We start from the raw sequence: 16,999 nt of genomic DNA, 5'->3' as shown, positions 1-16,999 counted from the left end.
AAATCTTTTTCACATGATAGACTTTTTTCAAAAAAATATATATATATTTTGTTAAAAGCAATATTTTAAAAAAAAAAAAGAAAAGAAAAACAGAAAAGGAAGACAAAATAAAATAAAATAAAACAGAACAGAACATTGTCATGTGCCCAGCAGAATATCAGAAAGGATTCAAAATATATAACAATAGATTAGCAGTTCAGGAAAGTATATATAATAGTAGAAGAAATAATAGAAGAAATTATATTCATGAGTAGCCATCTTTTCTTTATTTCTTCAGAAGTTGTTCTTTTGTTTTCTGCTGTGCACATTTTTACTTTATTCCTTTTTCCCCTTTCATTCCCCACTCCCACCTCCCCCAAGCAAGCTATAGTTAACAAGGATATATTTATGTATACATATACAAATAGGAATACACACACAAACCTGCCCCTCCCCTATACATATCTTTCCTATTCCTGCTAATTCTTTGCTTTAATTCTGCTCGTTAACTTGTCTTGCTATTAATTAACCTTCTCTCACCTATGTTTCCCTCCCTTGTCTTCCTCCATCCTTCTCTTCCCTCTCCACCCATCCCTTCCCCCTCATTACTTTATAGAATTTGGAGGGTGCTATACTCTTTATGATATATATGTAGTGTTGCCAATTTAACCCATTCCCAATGTCAGTAGGTTTTCGGAACTATGAGCTTCCTCCCTTCTCTAATACTTCTGTGTCTATTCTTCATCTAACCTCATTTGCATAATGTACTTTTTTTTTTACCTTAATTCTGCCTTAATCTTTCTTTTGACCTGCCCAGTTGTTGATATCAATCTTGATTGAACATATGGTATACAACATAAAATAAATTGTCCATGTTAAATTCCTTGAAATTGATCTTTGATATTGACTCATATGTTAGATTTTTTTATTAAGTTCAGATTTGGTTGAAAGTCTTGAAAACCTGCAAGTTCATTGTATGTCCATATTTTTTCATTCAATATCATGAATAATTTTTGCTGGACATGATATCTTTGGCCATAGGTCCAGTTCTTTTAATTGCTGGTATAAACGAATTCAGGATCTGTGGTCTTTAATTGTGTCTGCTGATAAGTCCTATACAATTCTAATTGTAGTACCAGCATATTTGAATTTGTTTTTCTTATTTCTTGCAAATTTTTCTCTTTGACCTGGGGGGTTTCAAAATTTGACAATAATATTTCTATGTGTTTTCTACAAAGAATCTCTCTGAGGTGTAATTGGAGGTTTGTTTTTTTTTTTTTTTTTTTTTTTTTTTTTTTTCTATTTCTATTTTTACCTCCTGCTTTATAACTCCAGAACAATTTTCTTGGATTATTTATTGCAATATATCATGTCAAGGTTCTTTTTTGGGTTACAACTTTCAGGTAGTCCAATTATTCTTGTATTTTTTCTTCTTGATATGGTCTCCAGACCTGTTGTTTTTCTAAGTTGTTTCACATTTTGTTCTATTTTTTTTCTTTATATTTTTTTACATATTGCCTTGTTACTTCTTAATCTCTTTTAGCTTCACTGACTTTCCCTTGCTCCATTCTAATTTTCAGAGAATTATTTTTATCTTTAAGACTTTGTATCTCCTTTTCTAATTTGATTAACTTTCTCGAGATCTTATTTTTCTTGGATTCTTTTTTTTTGTTTTTCTTCAATGTCTCTCATTTGATTTTCAAATTCTTTTTAAAAATTTATAAATTCTTTCTGGTCAGAGAGCCATTTAATTTTATTCTTTGAGGTAGAAGCTTTTTTTTTTTTTCTTCTTCTTTTTTTTTTTTAACTGTAGTGTCCTCCTCTGAAGATGAACCTCCATCTTCCACATTCCATATTAAGTTTTCATAGTTCGGTTCTTTCTTCTTTGCTGGTTAATTTTTTTTTTTTTCAATGGGAAGTATTAATGTAAGCATTTCTGATTGTGGGATGGGGGAATAGTGCCTCTAGCTTCACTTCAGCTCTTCCCTCTGACATGGCACTCCAAAGCAAAAGCTCTCCCCTCCTGAAAGTGTCCACACCCAGCAGTGTCCCTGCCTCACTGCCTCTGCATTCCTGGTGTGCTGATTTCTTCTTGTTCAGGGCTGCATCTCAGCGGCCCATCTGGGCCTGCCATCATTCCTCCCACCTCAAATCCCAGACTCCACACATAGTCCAGCAAGTGAAAGTTTCTGTGGTTCCAGCCAAATCCAGCTAACCCAAGGGTCCCCACTTGGTGTTTCTGCAGAGCTAACTGGAGGTATTTGCATTTCATGCTGGTCAATCCCCCGGTTGGGGCCTTTCTTTGGATCTTCTTGGATTGTGCCAGGAGGGTCCTGTTCTACCCCAAATCCTCTTGATTTTCCACCAATTCATGTAATTTTATGAAAAAAAAAATCAGAACTCTGAGCTAAGAGCTCTAGGATCTAGTCCTGGCTCTCTGTGCACAAGTGGACAATTCATACAACTCTCTGGGTTTCTGTTTCCTCATCTGTAGAAAGAATCTATTAAACCGTGTGATTTCTAAGATACTGAGCTGCGTTGACATTCTAAATATTGATTCCAGGACACCAGAGAGAGTTTTACTTCCTGATGTAGTGTCTGGCTACCTAGAAGAAGAACCCAGATAATTTCCATATGATGCCTGATGTCATTGCTTTGGTGGCATTCCAAATCAATATTTGGCAACTTTCCCCTTTGAGGTCTGTAGCCATCACGAATAACCAAGAAGCTCTTATGGAGTCTTTGGAGTAAGCGCTACATTCCTATTTTATCCATGTTTGGAATAGACGTGCCCCAAAACCCAGGACTTTCAATAAGATTTTCAAGGTCAGTCCATTCTGAACCAAGAAATCAGAGCCAATGCTCCCAACTCATTGGAAAACTATTTCCAAACTTCTTGTCCAGCTGCTCTTCCATGATGTATATTTGTGGACAGAATATAAATATGACTCTTGAGATAAGTAAACATAGGGAACAGTAATTATGTGCTACTCAACATGCTGTATGTTCTAGACTGTAAAGAATTCTAGGAGAAAGGACAAAATTAAACTGAGATCTCTCCCATGTCCCCCAAATCAGGTAATAGAGAATCAGGTCTATCAGAGTTTCAAAATTTTATCTCTTATGATTTGGAAAGAAACAAAGGAGCCTAAGGTTGCCTGGGACTTCCCTTGTCTGAATAAGAATATATATATATAAAAGATGTTCAAATCATATCTTGAAGAGTTTCAGTAAGAGGAATCCATTATCTCCCAAGGAAATCTCTCTTATCTTGGGATACCTCTAGCTGTAAAAATCTCTCTTCACCACTCTATTAAGGCTAAATTTGCCTCTCTGCTACTTTTACCCAAGAATTCTAGTTCTGTCCTCTTGGATTCAGAAGAATAAACCTGTGATCCCCTTTCCCCATGATCCCCAATATTTCCCCAAATATTTTAAGACAGTCACTTTCTCCCCACTTGGTTCCAAGTTTCCTTTTCTCTAGCCTAGAGAGCCCCAATTCCCTTCAAAGATCTTTCAATGATATAAACTCAATAATCTGGTAGGTTTTAGATGTTCTCTCCAGCTTGCCAATGTTCTTCATAAAATATGGTGCCTAGAATTGAATGCAATACTAGTTGTGTTTTCACCAGGCAAGTATAATTGGCATCGTGCCTGAAATAGAACAAATACTTAATAAATGCTTATTGACTTCACAACTTCTTATTGCTAGAGTCAGTGTTTATTGATACATCCCAAGATTGTTTTTGCTTTTTTGGCTGCTCTACCGATGTTGACTCTTATCCAGGAAAAGATAGCAATAGGGATTATTGAGCCCCGATACCACCTATCAAGCAGCAGCCCCCACCAGGCTGGATGGTGTTGGGTTAAGAATCAGCAAGAACTAGGTTCAAGAAGTGGGAATTATTTTTTTTTTATATGAATTGGCTAGAAGCTACTGAGATTCCTTCCAACTCTCAAACAGTATGTTTCTAAAATTATAGGAATGAAAAATTCTGATAATAAATGCATCACTGTCTAATATCCTTAACCTTTCTCCTTCTCTAAAAACTCCATAAGACTGTGAACTAAGTTCCCAAGAGTTTAGGATCTGCCTGGGTTTCAGAATTTGCCCATGAAGGATAAATGTTGAAGATTTCATAAGTTGATGTCATTTAAATCAGTGACCCTGATGGATTAATCCACTAGAATACCATATCTGTTTTTTTGTTTTTTTCCTCTCCAACAGGAACAGTAAACAAAAGCAATGTGGTGACGGCCAGTACTTCCATCCAACTCCTTGATGACAGGAAATCACCAGTGGTAGCAGGTAATGCTCTTGTTCGTTTCCATCCACAAGCAAAGTAAGACTGATTTATGTTCACTTGGTTGGGTACCTAGTTTTTCTTGTACTGTTGTTCTGCCCGAGCATAAGCACATTTTACTGACTTATTTTCTAAAATATTTTTATCAGCACCTTAGATATTATAATATGATCATTTCCTGGTATAGCTCCTTCCTAATCAAGACTCTCCTGGCAATACTTAAAAACTTATATGCAAAACTGAAGAGCAGAGAACTTGATTGCTTATCCGATTTTCCATCCCTGTGTTTCCCCACCTGTTTATTGAGAGAATCCGAATACGTTTTATTATCATTCTCAGAACAAGATCAATCGCCACAATTAATGTTAATATGGTCTCTTTTTTTTTTTGTAATTAATATATAATCTCGTTTTCCTGGTTCTCTTTTCTTTCATTCGACATCACTTTATACACATTTTCCTATATTTCTCTCAATTCTTTATAGTCATCATTTTGCAAGGGAGACCATTTTTTTTGCAAGGGAGACAATTTTTAAAGGAGACCATTCTTCTGGGGAGCATGATGTTATATAAAAAACACTGAAGATTGTTCTTTGAAAGGATGAATGTGTTTTGCACTCTTATCCTCCCAAAGCTACAGCTACCTACTAGGTCAGGAGGCAAGAGAGAATGCTATTGTCTCAGCTGTCTGGGAATCTGAAACCAGAAAATACCTAAGAAATCAGTTATGATCTTTCAAAAAAAAAAAAAAAAAGTGGCGGCTATTGGGTTTGACCATATACTTGAGTTTTGACCACGTGGGTGACATCTTTTAAAGAAGGGTTCTAGATGAATTGAAGCTTTGTTGGTCAATAATTATTAAAAGAAAAAACAGCTATCTAGGTACTGCCTTCCTTGACATAGGTTGACAATGACCTTGTCTCATCACAAAATGCATCTTTTTGTAGGACTTTGGAAAGATTTCTCTCAGTAACTAGAATTCTAGGTACTTTGGTTTTTATATTGTATGTTTTCCTGAATTTCCTAACACTGAACTGTCTCCACCAATGTAATAGTTCCTTGAAGGGGAAGGGAGGGACTGCTCTATTCTGGAAGGTCTTCTAGGTGAGACTGAGAGAGATTCTCAAGTCAGGTACAGATTGAGTTGGCTCTGAGCTCCTTCCCAACTCACATTCAGTCAGAATCTGTCAGGATGATTTTCTGCACACAAGTCATTTATAATATAGTTTTTAAAAAAATCTAAATTTTTTCCCTCCCATTTGGACTCCGTCTTTGCATATGTGTTTTAATTGGAAAGGACTGAAAGCTTCTCTAGGCTCATCACTACTATCCCAGGGCAATAGTCCTGGCTATGTATAGTCAATTATGCTATTGCGTGGTAAGATTGGTATGTCTGAGAGTAGAAGTTTAGATAGAAAAGAAATTTTGGTTTAGGTTGTTATAAATCAGTGGTCCTCAAACTTTTTAAATAGGGGGTCAGGTCACTGTCCCTCAGACTGTTGTAGGCCGGACTAGAGTAAAAACAAACCTCATACTCTGTCTCCGCCCCTCAGCCCATTTGCCATAACCCAGCGGCCGCATAAACATCCTCAGTGGGCGGCATCGGCCCACTGGCTGTAGTTTGAGAACCCCTGTTATAAATGGTCATACTTGACTCAGAATCTGGGTTTCTTGGTCCCCTGATTCTCTCCCCTAGATTCAGTTATCAGTAGGCCAAAATCAGTGAAGAGACAGATTGCCCCTCCCTCATCCAGATTTCCTTTGATTGTATTCTGTGCAACTCAAGAAGCATTTCCTAAGTTGGGTGACCCAGTGGATAGAAGGTTGGGCTTGGAACCAGGAAAATGAATATGAATTCCTAGCTGTGTGACCCTGAATCGACCACTTATTTCCTTTTGCCTCAGTTTCCTTATATGTAAAAATGAGGCCCATATTAACAGCTGCCTCCTAGGAATCTTGTGAGAATCAAAAGGGATACTGAATGCAAAGTGGTTTACAAAACTTAAAGTCCTTTATCCAAGTGATTTATTATTATTATTTGTATTATTAGCTGTGTTTCAGGCACCATGCTAAGTGCTGAGAATATAAAGGCAAAAAAATGAAAGATTCTAGTCAGTCATTGAAAAATCATGTATTACGTGCTGGCAATATTCCAGATACTATATGAAGCTCTAATATACAATCCTAAAAATGCCTCGGACCATATCATCAGGAAGCTTATGTTGTACTCACATATTCAACAAACATTTATTAAGTACCTACTGCATGCCTGGCACCAGGCTAAGTGTGGGGTATACAATAGTCACAAAAAAATGCAACAGTCGCTTTCTATAAGGAGCTTATATTCTGAAGTGAATCATCCGTTCTCTCCTATTTAAGAATCTTCTAGTTATTACAGTTTGTTGGCATCCTAGCCATGCATAAGAGTGGACTGAATCCTAGATCTGGGATCAGTAGAAGTGAAACCAAATCCCTTTTGTATCTGGGAGACCATGAAGGAGCCATGTTGTGTCTCTCCATCTCCATCTCATTGCCTACAAAATGGCCGGGGAGTGGGTAGGGATGAGCTAGGGGATTTCTGGAGTCCCTTGCAGCTCCGAATCTAAGCCAGTTGCTCGAGTCAGGGCCGAGCTGAGGTGACCGTCTCATCTAAGGTCAGCCCAAATTGGCGTCACAGCATTTCATTCTGGGTTTTCTTCAGCCCTAGCATCCTCTGCTCTGGGTCAGGCTGCTCTTTGTTGAAACCAAAGCTGGCTAGTTCCTCCCTCCCCATTCTGTCCTCATTTAAAAAATATTCCCAAATGCCTCACATTTCTGAAATGCCTGTTTGGGTTGATTATGAGTGAAATGTGGATTCCGTTTGGACAATCCATATCCGGACTACGGGAGAACGAGGATATTCCCAAACACTCCATTAGCCCCTTGGTCAGAGAACCACCTGAAGACAGCATGAAAAGAGCCTGTTTGGAGCTTGCTTATGACCTTGGGTGAAACAGTCAGCCCGGTGACCACAGGGTCCTGGGTCAGAAGACTTGCCTTTTCATGAGATAATTAAAGAGAAGGAAAGGAAAACAAGTCAGAAGACAATGTATATTATTTAAAAAAGGAGGATCCAGGTTCAAATTTCACTTCAGTCACTTGACGACTTGGGCAAGTGGCTTAGTGTCTCTGGTTTTTCTCCCTTGGAAAAAAGGGAGTTTGTTTAACTCAGAAGGATCAAATACAACACTCCCCTGTAGGAACCAGGGGAAATATTTAACAAAATAAATGAAACACAGATAATATGTGGTCTTCTAAGTCATTACGCTTCCCTGAGGGATCCTTATGTCCATTTGAATGGTATCCTTCTCTGGTTTAATTTAACTCCATGATCTCTCCAGCTTTACCTCTATCATCCTATAATGCTCTAGTTTTGAGCAGCCCAGAATAGTGGGAAGAACACTAGATCTGAAGTCATGGGACCTGGGTTCAAATCTCAGCTTTACTATTTATTCACTATCACTATTTACTATTCACATGATGGAGCATGATCTCTCTCAACTTCAGCCCCTTACTGGTGGAGTAAAGGAGTTGGGCTGGGGGGTGGCTAGCATCCCTTCTTCTCCCGGTGTATTATCCTACATATTCTCAATGTCTCCTTCTACAGCACTGGTGGCAACTGGAAGGAGACAGGGGAAAGATTGCTGAGTTTGGAGTCACTGAGCCTGGGTTCAAATTGTATTTAGTACTTGTATGATCTGGTAGAAGATATTTGACTCCAGTTCTATCCTTTGTAAAATGCAAGAATTGGAATAAATGACTTCAAAAGTCCCAACAGCTCTAAAGTTATGATCCTACCCTAAGTCATGACCTATTGACTATGTTAGTCCTTAAGATTTTCGGTGGGAGGGCCTGCTCCGGCCTGGGTCCCAAGGAGAGGCAGTGGGATGGATGAGATGACTTCCCAATGACCTTTAAATATACAAAGCACGAGGAGCTATTTCACTCTGTTTTAATAATTCCAACTGGCTTTCAAGTCACTGCCATAATTAGATCCTGGTAATTGTTGGCTCTATATTTCCCTCCAATTAAGCAGAGATTGTTTACTATTTTAAAATGAAAGGGTGACTTTAATTGGAACAGAATTTGGGTCTCAGCAGGTAGAGATGAAAATGGGAGGAAGACTGTCCTTTGTCCTCCTGGGGAAGCCAGATGGGGCAAAGGGGACTGACCCTGAACCGAGCTTCAATGGGGCCCTTGTTTAGAAAGTAAACAGATCTGAAGGGAAAAGTTGACAATTTTGCAAATAATTCTAAAGGAGCCAGCTTGGAAGGCTTGCCTAACACCACGGCCTGCGTTGGTATTCCCTAATTCATTTACAATGCCTGGGCCTCTTGGGCGGGGAGGAATTTTTTTAATTTTTTTTTATTCTTTTAAGCAAAAACATTTAGATCCTCATCTGTCACTGACAGCTTTGAAGAGGGGGCAGGCTTCCTGGGCAGGCTTCCATTGATACATCAGCCATGGAGGAGAAATGAGGCCCATCCATCTTTTTTTTCCCCTAAGACACCAGTTCCAGTGCCCCTCTCGCTCTGTCTGCCAGCCAGCTACCCAGCTGCCCCAGGAGCTGCATACATTTCCATTTACCAGCTCCCTGCAGAGAAGGGAGAAATGGTGGAGTCCTTCCTTGCCTGGAGACCTGCCAAGGGTCAGCCGAGCTCTGGATTCCCTAGGTCAAGCCCAGAGTCCATCTTCTTCCTGTCCTGTTTCTAGCTGTTGGATTCAGGATCGAGTCCCACATTTGCCTATATAACTATGGCAACTCAAGGAAGAACTTGGTGCTTGAAGATTCTAGTCTACAAAACAGGAGTGAATCATATCTCGAGGGGACAGAATGACATAGAGCTGGATCTCAGTTCTAAAATGTTCTAGTCATGTGACTATGAGCATGTTGCTGCAAATCTACAAGCCTCGGTTTCCCATCTGCAAAAGCAGAGATCCAGAACCAGTTGTTCCAATCATGTTGGCTGGCTCCCTTATTTGAGAGGTCATGAACCTGAGGCCCGTAGACACTGAGGGATGTTCCCAACGCCATCTAGAAAGCCAGCATCTTTTGTGAGATGGGAACCCAGGCCCTCAGCTTTACTCGGTGTCCATCTCACGAGCGGCACTGACTGTCCTGGGCTCAAGTGAGAGAATGTCTCTCAGAGATCAGCCAACTTGAAACCACTTTGTATATCTCAGTCCTTGGGGTTATCGTTTTCCAACCTACTTCAGGACCAGGCTGAGGATGAGCTGGGGTAACTTGGAGGAAAACTTCGGAATCTGAAAAGCAGAAGAGGTTGGAGACAGTGCAGGACCTAAGATATTACATCCAGATGTCTCTTGGTTGGGCAAAAGCAAAAGATGCTAAAGCTCTTCTAGTCTGTGAGCAAAGTCAGGAAACAAGCATTTATGAAGCGTTTACTGTGTGTCAGGCTCTGTGCTGAGGGCTGGGGAGGGAAAGCAAAGCAAAAGGAAGCGCTGCCTTTAGGGATCTCCCCGTCCGGGGGGGTAGACAACCTGCAAATGATTGTTCTAAACTACCTAAGTTAGAGATAATCAGCAGAGGGAAGACAGAGATAGAGAGACAAGAGAGAAGCAGAGATGGAAAGAAAGACAGAAATAGGGAGAGAGAAAGAGAAAAAGAAAAAGCAGAACTTTCATTTATTTTCCAAATTATTTTCTTAAAAATTGGCTTTCATTCCCCTGTATGATATAGGTTATTTATTTTTTTTCTTTTTTTCTTTTTCTGAGGCTGGGGTTAAGTGACTTGCCCAGGGTCACACAGCTAGGAAGTGTTAAGTGTCCGAGACCAGATTTGACCTCGGGTCCTCCTGAATTCAGAGCTGGTGCTCTATCCACTGTGCCCCCTAGCTGCCCCCAGGTTTTTTTTAAAAACCCTCATCTTACCAGGACATGTTCTATTCTTCTTCCTTCTGCATTCAGCAGGAAGTGATAGTGAGATGCTTTAGAAGAAGGATTTATTAAATTGGCGACAACAGATTGAGCTGAGCTAAAGCCTAGGATGAGACCTTGTTATGAAAGAATTAAAAAAAAATCTAATCTTGCTTTCTCCATACACTCCCATATTGAGTAGACAAGAAAAATAATGGTCACACAATATATATAGTCATGCAAAATAAGAAGGAGAAGGGAAGAAGAGGAAGAAGAGGAGAAAGGATAAGAAGGAAGAGAGAAGGAGGGGAGAAAGAGGAGTAGGAAGAACGAAGGGAGGAAGGAAAGAAGGAAGGAAGGAAGGAGGAAGGCAGAAAGGAAGGGGGGAGGGAAGGAAGGAAGGAAGGAAGGAAGGAAGGAAGGAAGGAAGGAAGGAAGGAAGGAAGGAAGGAAGAAAGGAAGGAAGGAAGGAAGGAAGGAAGGAAGGAAGGAAGGAAGGAAGGAAGGAAGGAAGGAAGGAAGGAAGGAAGGAAGAAAGGAAGGAAGGAAGGAAGGAAGGAAGGAAGGAAGGAAGGAAGGAAGGAAGAAAGGAAAGAAGGAAGGAAGGAAGGTAGAAGGGAAGGAAGGAAGGTAGAAAGGAAGTAAGGAAGGTAGAAGGGAAGGAAGGAAGGAAGGTGGAAGGAAGGAAGGTAGAAGGGAAGGAAGGAAGGAAGAAGGGAAGGTAGAAGGGAAGGAAGGAAGGTAGAAGGGAAGGAAGGAAGAAAGGAAGGTAGAAGGGAAGGAAGGAAGGAAGGAGGGAAGGTAGAAGGGAAGAAAGGAAGGTAGAAGGGAAGGAAGGAAGGAAGGAAGGAAGGAAGGAAGGAAGGAAGAAAGGAAGGAAGGAAGGAAGGAAGGAAGGAAGGAAGGAAGGAAGGAAGGAAAAAAGGAAGGAAGGAAGGAAGAAAGGAAGGAAGGAAGGAAGGAAGTAAAGGAGGAAGGAGGGAGGGAAGGAAAGGAGGAAGGGAAGAAGGGAGGAAGAAAGAAGGAAGAAAAGTCTGCACTCTGGGTCCATCATTTCTCTCTCTATCTGGAGCCAATGAGGGAAACTTGCAAGAACTTGCGATTGGCGCCAGGGTAATTTGATGGGCAGGGGGGACACTGCTCTGTAAGGCCTGGAGAAGGTCGTCTGTCCCCGATGTTTATATCATCATGTGCAATAACCCTTCCTGAGCACACAAGACTAAACAGACTATGATTAGAAGACACTCCAAGAAGCTCGTCAGAGCCTCAGTAGCTGCTGTTTCCATCATTCCAGAAGGAGCTTCTGGCTGGGAGACGGCAGCTCTCGGAAAGCCAGGGGCATTTCTCAACATTGGCCTCTGAGCGTTGCTGAGCTCAGTGTGGCCGCTGGCTATTGGACAGCAGGCAAGGTTAGCAGCCCTCCCAGAAGGGAAGGGGAGAGGGGCCACCTGCAGTTTGCAGATCACATAATTCTAAAGAAGAGCATAATGAGCCCAATGGTGAGTGCAGGTTTCAGGGTCCTGTGGAGGACCCTAGCTTGATCAGGTAATTAGAAATATGGTAGATTCATAAAAGTGAGCATAACCATTCTTCTGCAGCCCGTCATGCCTTCGGAAGTTGGTCCATGTTGTCTTGTGTTAGACCTGAAAATGTTCTTAGCCCTCTGCTTGCCAGTAGCTTGCTCTGCCTTTAAAAAGGAAATCAGATCTGGCCTCCTCCAGGAAGCCCTCTGTGATTCTTCAGGTTGCTAGTAAAGATCCTCATCTCTCAGCTGTTGGCTTGTCCAACTGTGATCTTCCTGGCTTGGCGTTTATCGTTTTAAGTAGGTGGGAGAAGTGATGGCCACTCAATAGGGAGCTCCCAGTGAGGGAGAATCCTTTAGCAAAGCAATGACAAATTAGGGTGTGACTTTCTGCTTGGGGAATTGCCTGGGACACTTCAGAAACTTTTTTCAAGGACATATATTACAGAAGATCTTCCTGATTTTAAGGCTGTACCTTCTTTCAGTATAAATAAGGAGTCACAGGCGCAGTGAGCTGATCCATAGGACTGCCTTCCATGTAATATCAAATATTATATTTTTGTTACTGCATCCCCATGCCATCCCATCCCTATTTTAAGATCCTTAAATCAATTAAATAATTATTTACAAAGCACCTTCTTATGTGCCATCTATTGTGCTAAGCACCAGAGATACAAAAAGACCAAAAGACAGTCTCTGGTCTCAGTGAGCTCACAATCTAATCCTTAAAATCAGGATTATTGGGGCAGCTAATTGGTGTAAGGGTTAGAGCCAGCCCTGAATTCAGGAGGACCCAAGTTCAAATCTAGTCTCAGATACTTAATACTTCCTAGCTGTGTGACCCTGGGTAAGTCACTTAACCCTAATTGCGGCAGGGGAGAAAAAAGACAGGATTATCTAACCTGTGGAAACTCACATGCATCCCTTCTCTCTCACCTCCTACTCCTGCCCATGTTCCAGGTATAGTCATCCTATCTACATCACTGATCAAGTGATCAAGGACAGTAGATTATGTTATTCAACTCTCTTTCAATAGGTTAGATTACCCTTTGGTTCAACTCTCCTTCTTCCACTTTTGTAATCACCTTACCCAGCCAACACATTCATGGATGTATATCTATCTATCTATATATCTATCTATCTATATCTATCTATCTATATATGTATATATATATGTATACGTATGTATGTATATATATGTATGTATGTATGTATGTATGTATGTATGTATGTATATTTATTTATTTATTTATTACGGTATAAGCTCCTTACAAAGACTGGCCCATTTTTGTTTGTTGGATACCTAATGAACTCGGCCTACCTGATAGTAAGTGCTTAATAAATGCTTTTTCACTCATTCATTCATTGTTCTCTCTAGCATCATGAATGCTATATAATTCAACTCAGCCTACTTCAGTCCAATCAATCAGCTTTTTTAAAGGGCAAAGTCAGCTCCATTTTGCTTTTTGTATCACTCAAGCCCAACATAGTGTGTCATAAGCAGGAAATACGTACCAAACTTCTTGATTGATTCAAAAGTATCCCAGAGCTAATGGTCAGATACAGATGGAATGAAGCTGCTGCCTGCATGAGCCTCCCATCTCTTACCTAAATTTGCTAAGGATCTTCTGGGTGGAAGTCGTTCATAATATCCTGGATACTTGGAGAACTCTGAAAATAAGTAATCGCTACACTGGCAACGTTCCCACAGCCTCTGATGACTTTTCAAACACTCAGGGGGGACCTTTAGACTCTGCATGTATTCTGTTAACCCCAGGGTGGTTATGTTGAATGTACATTAACCTAAATGACTGAGTGAAAGGTGAGAAGAGATTCTGTTCCAGCAGCAGAAAGTCCACGTGGTCACGCGCCGGCCACTGTCCTGGGTTTGAGTCTTGTCTCCGTTGCGTCTCTGCCTCCCCTTTGGATTTTGCTTCCCATGGATAGAACTGTCTTAATTGATGCTTACCCTTGGCCGTTTTGTGGAATAGTTCCAAGAAAAGGGCTTTGCAAACTTTGGAAAGAAAGTATGAGGATTCGTGTTTAAGTCACATAGTGAGCTTTCCATTTTGAGGCTGTTAAGTGCATCATTTTGATCCATTTTGAATCATGTTTTCCCCTATTACTGATTGTTCTCCTTTCTCTTAAAATCATGACTTAATGTGCATTCATATGGGGCTTCTCTGTAAGGGGATCATAGATCTGATGGTGAAAGGAGCCTCAGAGTCATCTCATTGACTGGGGAGGAAGCCGAGGCTCGTAGAGATGACATGACCTCCCAGGGTCACGATGGCAGGATTTGGACCTCACTTTGATTCAAACAGACAGCAAAGCCACAGAATCCACGATTTTCATACCCGATGACCAAATGTGCTTTCCTCTAAAATCATGGAATTCAATACTATTAGACACCCTCAGGACCAGATATTTTCTCCACCCTTAGTGCCTCACATGTGTCTTGGGCATAAGGCAGTAGAGCATGGGGATTTACAATTCCTAGTTGTTAGGGAGGAAAGTGGTGACTCAAGACCTGGAACACTCGGTGATCATGCAAAGGTCACTCCATTTAATAGCAGGAATGCTTTATCAAGGGACTAGGATCAGCCCCAGCTATCGCCTTCTCTAAGCGGCAGTGACATACATGGCTGTTTTCTTAACCATCTTGGCAGGAGAAAAGAACATGATGGGGATCCAGGCAGCTGAGAGGTGCTGGCCCAGTTCTGTTTTGGGAAATGGATTAGGTTCCGTGACCAGCTCACATTGTCTCCAAAACCAGCAGCCACCTTTAAGCCTGCAACCGTCATGCGAGGCAGCTGCTGTCATCCCCCAGTGGATGCTGACAAGGGCATGGGCAGGATTGAGTTTCACATCATTCCTGGCCATGGGAATAAAAATAGCCCCAAGTTGGGAGAATCTGGAGCCTTGGGAGTATAATTGTACCCGAAGGAATTTAAATGACCCCAAGGGCTTTTTCCTCTGCTTCAGGGTGCATCCCCTTACTCAATGGCCTTAGCAACAGGGGCTGGAAGGGACTGCTTCCTGGACAAGCCTGATTAACTCTGAAATGAAAAGAACTACCCAGGCCTTTTCCAGATGAGTAACCTGAGGCCCAAATGAGTTAAGTGGTTTGCCGAGGGGTCACACAGGTTGTGTGTGAGAATAGAGTGAGACCCTGCATTCAATCCACTCTATGGCTTTAAAGGAATCCATTCCTAGGCCCTCAGTTTGCAGAGGAAATAAGTTAACCCCAGGAAAATCATGAGCTCCCTTCCACAAAGACCGTCAAAGATAGACTCTGGTAGCCAGTTGTCTGATATATTGTGCAGTCATTCTTCCTCAAGCATGAACTAGATCATGGGCATGGCAATCTGGAGTTGGGTGGACTCTCAGAGGCCTCTGGGACAAGGCCTTGATTTTGTAAGTGAAAAAATCAGGCCTGGGAAGTTCTGAAGGCTTTGGAAGTTGTGAGTTTTCTAAGGTGATACGAGTAATACGTCTTAGACATGAGAGCTGTCCCAGGAGATTCTGAGATTCTACTTGGTCCAAGTAATAGGATCACAGAGAGACCTGAAAAGGACCTGAGACCTATCTGTTCCAACCCCCTCATTTTACTGAGGAGGAAACCGAGGCCAAAGAGATTTAATCCTTGTTTTAGGTCACATAGACATTAAATGTCAGTGGCAATGCTTGGAATCAGGTCTTCTAGTCTCCAAGTGCCTTGCTCTTTCTTGCTTTTTTTCTTTTTTTTTCTTGCTCTTTTCTTGCTCTTGCATCACATCATTTGTTTGTGGAAAAGCCAAAAGAACAACCTCAGACTTATCTTGCCCTCATCAAGTTATTGCCACAGTTAACTAACTGATATTCCAAAGGGTCTAATGACTCAACATCACAGACTCAACATACCTGCCCATTGTGGGTTACTGTCAATCACATTCATCTATACATTCAGTCCCCAATGTGCTGGACATTTCTCATGTTTATTGGCTATCACATGTGTACCAACAGAATTCATAGGCTACCATTGGCTCTCCCTTACACTGAGTAGTCTTTTCTTTCTTTTTATTCCTTAATCCCCATCCAATAGATGTCCGATAACATCCTTTATACCCCTGCTTAATTCCTTCAAAAGAAAAATCTGTATGAAATAAGTATTTGAGAATTGGAAAATGAGAGCATGAGCATCAATTGGGGAATAGTTACACAAGTAATGATACAGGAAAGTAATGGAATATTATTGTTCTATAAGAAATAATGAACAAGCAGATGAGCCTGGAAAGAGATAGGAAGTGATGCTGAGTGAAGTGAGCAGAACCAGGAAAGCCTTGTACACAACAACAACGTCATGTGGTGATCCGCTATAATAGATGGAGCTTTTCTCAGCAATCCAGTGATCCAAGGCAATTCCAATAAACTTTGGATGGAAAAAGCCATCCGCATCCAGAGAGAGAACGATGGAGACTTATGTGGACAGAAGCATAATATTTTCATTTTTTTTCTTCCATTGTTTTTTTCTTTCTCCGCCAGGGTTTTTCCATTTTGTTCTGATTTTCCTCTCCCAATATGACTCGCATGGAAATATGTAAAAGAAAGAATGTGTGTGTGTTACATATATATAATATATGTACATATACATATATGTATATGTTAGTGTATGTTTAGGATATATAGCCTAAAATATTTTAAGAAAAGAACTAAAAGAAATAAGTATTTGAAAATAGAGAGAACCACACTGAAGAAAACCATCTCTGAAATCAGAGAACCTGGGTCCGTGTTCTGAAGAAAACCATCTCTGAAATCAGAGAACCTGGGTCCGTGTTCTGAAGAAAACCATCTCTGAAATCAGAGAACCTGGGTCCGTGTTACCTGATCTCCTAATCTCACCTGGTCTGGAAGTGCAGCAGTCACTCTGAGGCCTGATCTCATTATTGATTCCCTCTGACCTGCTTTGTTTCTGTCCTGGACCAATTTGTCCCTACTGAGGCAACCTTGACTCACAGTGCTGAGATTATTTCTCAGCTCCAAATGGCTCCAAGTCCCTGAGCTCCTTAGCTACTGGGAGGACAGGCAGACTTGACCCACTGCCCCTGGCTCAGTCATGGTTGTTCTGTGATCCTCAGTGTCCATGATTTTTTAAAGGTCGTGTTCTTTTGGAAGCCACCAGTAGAGCAGTTCCTGAGGTACATATTCTTTGAAATACAAATGGGAAGTAGGTTGGGCTGGATTTGGGACCTTGCAAAGGGGCCTCCCTGGTCTTCAGTTTCCTTTTTCTGTTGAAGGAA

At 41.1% G+C, this 16,999-nt stretch overlaps 1 protein-coding gene across 3 annotated transcripts in view; it reads left to right on the top strand.

The window, feature by feature from the left end:
- CACNA2D3 (calcium voltage-gated channel auxiliary subunit alpha2delta 3) overlaps positions 1–16,999 on the top strand; it is a 1,031,774-nt gene that overhangs the window by 838,024 nt on the left and 176,751 nt on the right. For all 3 annotated transcript variants that reach the window (XM_074284452.1, XM_074284451.1, XM_074284453.1), the window contains one exon: positions 4,208–4,288. In XM_074284452.1, the coding sequence (XP_074140553.1) occupies positions 4,208–4,288 (81 nt within the window). The remainder of the gene's footprint in view (positions 1–4,207; positions 4,289–16,999) is intronic.

The sequence above is a fragment of the Sminthopsis crassicaudata genome, chromosome 1 (assembly GCF_048593235.1).
Source record: "Sminthopsis crassicaudata isolate SCR6 chromosome 1, ASM4859323v1, whole genome shotgun sequence".
In the NCBI taxonomy this organism is placed as follows: domain Eukaryota; kingdom Metazoa; phylum Chordata; class Mammalia; order Dasyuromorphia; family Dasyuridae; genus Sminthopsis; species Sminthopsis crassicaudata.
Note: the sequence above shows the minus strand (reverse complement) of the source record. Positions and strands in the feature narration are given on the sequence as shown.